This window comes from Lolium rigidum, chromosome 1 (assembly GCF_022539505.1).
Source record: "Lolium rigidum isolate FL_2022 chromosome 1, APGP_CSIRO_Lrig_0.1, whole genome shotgun sequence".
Classification (NCBI taxonomy): domain Eukaryota; kingdom Viridiplantae; phylum Streptophyta; class Magnoliopsida; order Poales; family Poaceae; genus Lolium; species Lolium rigidum.
The window spans coordinates 7,436,956-7,446,111 of NC_061508.1; the positions used below are offsets into that span (position 1 = coordinate 7,436,956).

The following is a 9,156-nucleotide window of genomic DNA, read 5'->3' on the forward strand; positions in this document are numbered from 1 at the left end:
GCTCAAGGCATTGGGTTGGGAACACAACCTTTTCCTAGGGTGAAAATCTAAGCGACACAACGTTCGTGCATTGTTTCCTCCTTAAAGGTGTTGCTTTGGGAGAACCTCTTTTATAGTTTGGATGATGTCTTTGGTGCTAGTTACAATGCTGCTGGGTATATTTTTTCTCTTTTTATTGTTATGGCTCTAGCATCTTGTTGATGCATATGCTAGGTATAATTGGTATATGCGCGATATTGATATATTCTCTTTTTAGAAAAATCTAGAACAAAATAGAAAACATATTTGTGATTTATTTTGAAAATATATAGAACAAAATTGAATTAAATGTGAAACGGTTATAAATGGAATTATATATGAACATGCTATTGGGTAATTTAATCACTATCTTAAATGCTATTCGTTCAGAAATATAATCCTTGTCTAGAAAGTGATAAAAATCGAACATGCAATATTACTAAAACAAATGGTGATGCAACCATCTTAAATTTACTACTCACTTCAATTTAAATTAATTGACTTAATTTTGTTTAGATACGACACATTTATTGACTAGATATATCTGTATCTAACCGTGCTTGTTGACTAGATATATCTGTAGCTAGATAAAGTTGAGTCAATTTAATATGATTGGGAGGGAGGAGCTAACTTACTCAGACTTCCCATACATAAATCACCGGATTTTGACCTCCAATAGGAAACATGATATTTTACACAACTTTTTCACCGGATTCCACGAAGGAATATGGCGCCAAAATTCCACATGGTGCAGAAGAACTGGTCCCTCTACTCCTCGATCCAGATCTACTAGTGGATGACTGGATGGTGGGGTCGTTCCCATCTACCACGTGAAAAACCAAAACAAAAAAAGAGTTAAGAATCTGAATGGATGCATAGGACAAGACCCCGTGGCTAGGTCCACGAACGAAACCATATATAACACCCCAAATCAGAAACAGTGTCAACTGTCGCAAATCTAGCTGGTATACATGGGATTCCGCGCTAAATTCGCGTGCCTAACATGCGCCGTGCATCTCTCCATCGTCTCCAAAGTCGTCTCAGTTCGGCGAGTTCGTAGAGAGCTCTTAATTTTTGCCTAACATCCAATCGAGAGGGAGGGAGACCTCTTCCATTGCGTTCTCATATATAATCCATAGATCCAGCTCCTGTTCCCTCAGCAACAGTGTCCCTGAGCCGAGCTGAGCTGAGCTGAGCTCCGAGATGGATTCATTGCCGCCCATGGCGCACGAGGCCAACGGCAACGGCAACGGCAACGGCCGCCGGAAGAAGCCGCACGCCGTGGTGATCCCGTACCCGATGCAGGGCCACGTCATCCCGGCGGCGCACCTCTCGCTGCGCCTGGCGGCGCGGGGCTTCGCCGTCACCTTCGTCAACACCGAGTCCGTGCACCAGCGCACCGCCCTCGCCCTCGGCGTCGACCCGCTCCGCTACGACGTCTTCGCCGGCGCGCGCTGCGCCGACGTGCGCTACGAGCTCGTCGGCGACGGCTTCCCGCTCGGCTTCGACCGCTCGCTCAACCACGACCAGTTCATGGAGGGCGTGCTGCACGTGCTCCCGGCGCACGTCGAGGAGCTGCTCCGCCGCATCGTCGTCGACCCGGCGTCCACCTGCCTCGTCGCCGACACCTTCTTCGTCTGGCCGGCCACGCTCGCCAGGAAGCTCGGCGTGCCGTACGTCTCATTCTGGACGGAGCCGGCGCTCATCTTCGCCCTCTACTACCACATGGACCTGCTCACCAAGCACGGCCACTTCAAATGCAAAGGTAAAAAAGTCTTCTTTTCCTGCTAGAATGTTTGTTTGCTTCGCCAACCGGTTTGATCCTGGCTGGGAGGAAAAGTATCCGAATATTCCAAAGGCACCATGACGATGATGATACTGACATTTAGTAATAAAATAAGGTTACCAAATAGATATGAACTCGCTAGTATAATATACTACTACCTCTGTCTATTTTTAGATGTCAAAAATTTATCTAAATTTAAATGTATCTAGACATTTTTTAGGCATAGATATATCCAAATTTAGACGAACCACTGGACATCTATTAACGGACGGAGGGAGTACTAAAATATATGATTTCACACAAATGATATTGTTATATTTGTCTCGCAAAATCCTTTTATTTCATACTGCGTCTTTAACCAAAATTTGTGGACAATGTAGATCGTGCAATCGTGGGTCTCGTGTCATCTTGAATTAATAGTGTTACAAGATAGGCTTGGAAGTAATCAATTACAATCCTAATCATAATGGCCTGACCTGATTATACGCAAATATATAGGCCCTAACTATGGAATGGTATAATCGAAGATACTCCGTATAACATACTCCCTCCTGTGATCCTATCCAAAATATGTTGTATATAAAGTTTGGTCAAAGTCAAACTTCGTAAAGTTTAACCATGTATATTGATAAGAATATAAATATATACAATGAGAAACTACAATTATTAAAATTATCATGAAATATAATTTAATATTATATGTGTATATTATAGTAGATACTCGTATTATTATATATATTTGTGATCAAAGTTTGCTAGGTTTGACTTGCACGAAAAATTATGTGCATCATATTATAGGCAGGAGAGAGTATTTGGTTTGGTTAACATTATGAAGTGAATGAAAACCAGAAAAGTCAACCATGTTTTTAGAGCAAGTACAAAAAGACCTAATCAATTGACTATAATAATTTTAATATTATATTTATGTTTAACTGGATAAGAGAGAATATGAGAGAAAAGGTAAGTGAAGTCTAATGTAAGAGTCAACTAATGCACGGGCTCCTAGGCACTTAGGTTGAGCAGTGGCCTTGTATTAGTAAAATAGTGTATTTTTCTACATAACTATTGTGCATATTGACTATAAAAATGACTATAGATGACATGTTAATATCTTATAGGCAATTATCGACTATACTATTGAAAATGCTCTATATGAAGTAGTAAACGCAGCAAAGTGTGTCTCAAATTATATTTCAATTAGGCATCATTTTTTTTTGGTGTGGATATTCTTGGTCAAATGAGAATTAACTTAGTTCTTAATTAGTTAGATGATGTCACTAATCCTAATGTTAGATCTATGACTAGCATGAATCACGTAGCAAATCTAATGGATAGGAATATTTCTATAGTTGCGTCCCCACGTGTAATTAGAAAATTCTACGTTGCAATCCAACTTACAACAAATCATAGGTGCATGAATTGCGATACAATGCGAACGGTGTGGAATTTAACTGAGCAATAACTTAATTTTTAATTAGCTGAAAGTTAGCAAAACCGTTAATTTTTGGCATGTAAACTGAAAGCTGCAAGATGTACATACATTTTGATGATTCCCTATGGGATGTGGTGCAGAGCCTCGTACGGACACGATCACGTACATCCCCGGCGTGCCGGCGATCGAGCCGCACGAGCTGATGTCGTACCTCCAGGACACGGACACCACCAGCGTGGTGCACCGCATCATCTTCAAGGCCTTCGAGGAGGCGCACGACGCCGACTACGTCCTCTGCAACACCGTGGAGGAGCTGGAGCCGTCCACCATCGCGGCGCTCCGTGCCAAGAAGCCCTTCTACGCCGTCGGCCCCATCTTCCCCGCCGGGTTCGCCCACAGCGTGGTGGCCACGTCCATGTGGGCGGAGTCCGACTGCTCCGGCTGGCTGGACGCGCAGCCGGCGGGGTCCGTGCTCTACATCTCCTTCGGCAGCTACGCGCACATCACCAAGCAGGAGCTGCACGAGATCGCGGGCGGCGTGCTGGCGAGCGGCGCGCGGTTCCTGTGGGTGATGCGGCCGGACATCGTGAGCTCCGAGGACCCGGACCCGCTGCCGGAGGGGTTCGCGGCGGCGGCCTCCGGGCGCGGGCTGGTGGTGCCGTGGTGCTGCCAGGTGGAGGTGCTCTCCCACGCGGCGGTGGGCGGCTTCCTCACCCACTGCGGCTGGAACTCCGTGCTGGAGAGCGTGTGGGCGGCCGTGCCCATGCTGTGCTTCCCGCTGCTCACCGACCAGCTGACGAACCGCCGGCTCGTCGTGCGGGAGTGGCGCGTCGGCGTGCCCATAGGGGACCGGGGCGCCGTCTTCGCGCAGGAGGTGACGGAGAGGATCGACGAGGTGATGTCCGGGGAGGAGGGGGAGGAGCTCCGGCAGGCGGTGAAGAAGGTCAGGGCCACGCTCGAGGCCGCCGCGGCGCCCGGCGGGTCGTCGCAACGGGGCTTCAACGACTTCGTCGACGAGCTCACGCGCCGGTGCGGCGGTTGAGCGATTGTCAAGTGGCAGCGGATGCAGCTCATATTCATCAGCTTTTAATCGGTTGATCACTGTTTTGCGATTATAGCGATCGGACAAATAAACGGAGGAGAAAGCAGAAAAGCCGCAAGCAGTTGCACGGCACAAAAATCCGGTTGTTTCATCTGAACTGTGCGATTCGCGTGAGTGGGTGTTGCAACTTGCGACCACAGTATATTTAGTTTAACCAAGTTTTAGAAAAATGTGAAACATCAAATTTGTGGATCAGACGTTTTTGCATTGAGGAACATATGCTCCTAATTTTTTTTAATGAGGTTTAAACATATTGTGAGATGTTCACAAATTTCTATAGAAAATGTCTATGTGTTGGCAAAATCGTTTCATGAAAAACCGATATTTATCGTGAAGTGTGTAAAAAGATAAAAATCGATACCAAAAAAGCTTTTCACAAGAGATTTTTTTAAAATCTTTTTTACATAGGACATGAAAAATATTATTTTTCAGCGAAATTTGGCATACCAACATAAAATGTCAAGATGTACGCACGAAACTTTTGTTCAGAATTTTTTCGACATTACAATTTTTTTTTCTCGGTGACAACAACATATGCACCCACGATCAAATGTAGATTTCCGCAAGTTATTATAGTATAAAAACTTAGTATACGGGAATTCGATTCGGCAGCCGGGTGCTTATGCTTTCTCTACCAAAAATTATACAATAACGGCAATAAAACAAAATTGGTATTTTCGATGTCCATATATATTTTACAAATTTGGTCAAACTTAAATTAGTTTGACATAGGATGAAACTAGACAATCAATTGTTTTTATACGGGAGGATTGACTCACTGACTATATAATCAGCCTATTTTGAATTGAAGATGTTTTAACTTTATCGAAAAATGTAGAAATATCCGTGTTTTTAGTTCATTTTACTATGTATGTAGTCTCTATTAAAATACCCAAAAAATGTTATTATTTGGAATGGAGGAGTATGCGCTAGGGAATGACTTATATTGATTTACCAGTGCAGCCAGCATCTGTATATTTCAATCACAAGAGAATATACAAAAAAAAAGAATATACACTGGTGTCCGACACATTTGGACCTTCGGTGCGCGCGCACCCAGTTATACATAATTCAAAATAATGCTATTTTAAGGTTTTAGAAAAAAAAAACACACGTGTATATGTTATGTTGATACTTACTCATGTAAGTTTTGACGGAAAAATACGACTGTAGGTGACCTACACAGAAAATAAAAATTCCTATTTCTTTGAAGAGTATAATCCAAACGTTATAGTGTCACTTGGACATTATTTATTTATTCCTTCCCTGAAGATGTTGGAAAGGCCATTTCTCACATGTTCAACCAGTATTCGCGTGCAATAATGACACAAATAAAAAGATAAATCTGGTGAAGAACTTACGATGATCTCGGGCTTATCCTCAAGAAGATTACGTGAAAATGACCAGTGTTTTTCATCATCAATACCTGGTTAACAATTTTAAGTTACTACTTATAGTAAAAGCAGCTACGTACCAATATTCTGAAAATTGCAAGCACAGTTTGTGAAGAACCAATAGAAAACCAAATTGACCCTGAATCCATGAACGGAAAGTGGAAAACACATTCAATTTCATTGGTAACTTTTTAAGGATCTATGTTAATTGGCATGCCAATTCATGACAGCGACTCTACAAGCTAGTTGACCGTATAGGGTTCTCCGTAGTATACGACACAGTCATCACTCACTCCAAATTTATTACAACGACACTCATCATACATCCAGTTGAGCTAGCTATACGAGATCGATCCTGCCGATCGGGTGAATCGAGTTATGTTACCCCGGACACAGTGGGAGAGAGGCGAACCTGGTGCATCGGAGCCATCTCTAAGAGCATGTTTAAAAGACTCCTTATTTGCTCGTCCCGTATTAAGCGAGTACATGCCTGTATAAAAAAAATTGTCACGCACGAATCATTCTGTCTAACAGATATCTTACTTCATTCCGTATTTTTAAAACTTGCAAAACCCGGAAGAATTTATAGATAGTTCATCACATTGATCATAGATAGGGATATACAAAATTGCGCGATCCTATTGGATCGCGACTTCTACAATGCCACCTAGTCGTCGAGGATGACGATTTTGGCAGTGGCGGCGGCCTCCCGAGCCTTCATCTCCTCGATGGCGGCGATGGCTTGCGCCGTCTCCTCCGCCTCCGCCCGAGCCTTGTCGGCGGCCTCCTGCTTGGACGCGGCCAACACCTCCAAGAAGAGGGGGTCCTCCCCTCCTCCGTCTCCTCTTCCTCATCTGCGGCTCGCGGCGCTCCACCGCTGGAGCTCCCCTTCCATGCGGCCTTCCACGCGCGTTGCTGCTCCCACGCGCTCCACCACTTGTCGAAATCGCCGCCGCTCATCGGCTTCAGCGGCGGGTCGACCTTGTGGTAGCGGCCGCCCTCCGAGAAGTCCACGAGCCTCGGCGGCACCCAGTCGGAGCCGGCGTATTTGCACGCTGCACGCCGACTCCCGGCGGCGGAGAACTTGCAGTGGAGGCGCCACGCCTCCTCCATCGTGGCCGGCTCGCGGGATCACTTCGATCCGGCGGCGGGCGAGACGCCACTCCTCCGCGAAGCGCTCATGGCCAGCGGCGGTGCAAATGCGGCGGGCCATGCGTGCGAATTACTCGCCGGAGTGGGTGCGGGGAGGCGGCGGCGCACGGCGGGGCTAGGGTTGCGAGTGAGGGGTTGGACCCCCACTCGCACCCTCACCCTGTATTTGTAGGGGGTGGCGGGGTGGGTTTGACGGGCCCCGTATTCTGCCGATACGGGCCGGCCCGAATACGGGGCCTGCTAAACGGCCGTTTCGCCCTATCCCGCCGGAATTATATGGGGTGAGCGCGTTTGAAGGGGCCTGCTAGACATGCGCTAACAGCGGCTTGCATGGGAAGCTAGGTAAAGATATTCAATATTGACTGATCTGATAAACAAAAATCTTGGGAGACATATATAAGATATTCACCGGTACCAACTCTTTAAGAATCTAACATAAAGGTATGCCAATTTATATGAGTTCACAGCTCGTTTCCTTGTGACATGGAACCAGGGGGCTTTGCGCCTTTTTGTGTAAACTAGGACAATGCCCGCGCGTTGCTGCGGAAGAGAAAAAAATTTATTTAGAAAAAGGTAAATACTCATCAACAACATATATCCTAATGTGGTGATATCAAGGTGCGTTGCCACATGTTCATTTTGTCCAAATTAAGCTCATATCTGTCATCGGCTAGACCACTATCATTTAATCCAAACTACAAGCCGGAGATGAAGTTCTAAGAAAGTGGGCAAAATATCGGCCATGATTAACACGGCGAGCATAACTGGAGCACGAAAGAAACTCCAAGGAAATCGGCGGAATGAAGATGAAGATCGGAGCATGGGAAGATGGAGCTCAATTATATCGATGGACTGGCTGAGATGGCGCATTCATGCCACCTTTGTGTACAAGCAAATTTTGCATAAAATGGTCACATCAACATAAAAAACACACATAACTATATTTTTTTCAAGTGAAATAAGCAGAGAGCTTCCCTCGTGAATTCCGCCATCGGGAACTCAATAACACGGTCCTTCAGAGCATCCTAGGAACCCTTCCGTTTTGTTTATAATCAGCTCACACCACCCGCAAATCGCTGTCAGCCCACACACACAACATTTCCATTAGTACAGACCTTATCACTTCCGTTTAATCAGCTCACACCCTCACATCTTTGGTTTGTGTATTTCGGACTTTGCTTGTTGATGCTCCAGTCTGTATACGTATATAAACCGGTGGGGCTCGACCTAAGACATCAGGGTGGGACTAAATATAGGCTAAGAGCATCCCCACTCGTCTCCCCGAAGAGGCCCCCGAGCGACGTTTTTCTCATCCGACGGCGAAATTCGGTCCAGTCGCGCCCCCGATTTCTTGTTTTCCCCCGGATTTGGGTCTAAATCCATCCGGCCAGTCCACGCCATCCCCGGTTCCCCGAGGTGCGCTCGGGGACTCCGGACGAAGCGAAAGCGCGCGAAACACCGAGAATTCTCTCCCGCGCTTTCGCTTCGGCTTCACCGCAAAGATGGACCCGGCCAGTCAGCGGCACACGCATCGTCTTCCGCGCGCAGTAAAGGCTGCCGCCAGTCAGCTCGCCGCGGACGCGTAGCATCCACGTGGCATTTAATCGCCGAGTCCAGCCCCGCCTACATAACTCGCCGCGACGCGTAGCACCGACGAAACCCCAGCCAGAGATGAACCCTATCCGCCACTGCTCCCTCGCCGAGATCCATGGCGTTCAACAAACAGGACGACGCGGCCAACAACAGCTTCCCCCGCCGGTCGCTCCACGCGTGGGAGGGCCACCTCCTCCACCAGGCGTGGTACCCCTGCCCGCCGGATACGAGGCCTCCCGGCGGCGGGTGGCGGCTAAGTGCGGGCGGCGTGCCAATCCCGCCGCCACCCCGTGGACACGCCTCGACGTCGCCATCGAGGAGGCCCGTCCGACCTTGTCGGACCGAGAGCGCGCCGAGCCACGCTACCACCCCGACAACTACACGGCGTGGAACTCCTACTTCCTGCGGCGGTGGGAGCAGGAGCTCGCCTCCTACGATGGCCCGCCGCCGCCTCCGCGCAACAACACCACCGGACGCAAGCGTTGGTGGAGCGTGCCGGGCCGGACGCTCGATGCCGTCATCGAGCACATCGAGGGCGGCAACGCGCCTGTTCTGACAATGCCTCCGCCGTCGAGGGCATCGGCCAGCCGCCGCCGGGGCAGCTGGCAGCCACGGCGCATGGCTGCCAGCTCCTCGTCGTCCGGATCGGCGACGAGGTCGACGCCGAGCTCCAGGTCGG

The 9,156-nt window shown here is 47.9% G+C and overlaps 1 protein-coding gene across 1 annotated transcript; it reads left to right on the forward strand.

The window, feature by feature from the left end:
- The first annotated feature begins 1,010 nt into the window (after positions 1-1,010).
- LOC124666795 (UDP-glycosyltransferase 86A1-like) lies at positions 1,011-4,322 on the forward strand. Its single transcript, XM_047204125.1, has 2 exons — positions 1,011-1,783; positions 3,377-4,322. Exons 1-2 carry the CDS (start codon positions 1,222-1,224, stop codon positions 4,276-4,278), a joined length of 1,464 nt encoding a protein of 487 aa, XP_047060081.1. The 5' UTR covers positions 1,011-1,221; the 3' UTR covers positions 4,279-4,322.
- The last annotated feature ends 4,834 nt before the right edge of the window (positions 4,323-9,156 follow it).

What these genes read in the sequence shown, in the direction of transcription:
- LOC124666795 (XM_047204125.1), top strand. Translation starts at nt 1,222, where the DNA reads ATGGATTCATTGCCGCCCATGGCGCACGAGGCCAACGGCAACGGCAAC. An exon ending in CGGCCACTTCAAATGCAAAG is followed by an intron (nt 1,784 to 3,376) that starts GTAAAAAAGTCT and finishes GATGTGGTGCAG; the next exon opens with AGCCTCGTACGGACACGATC.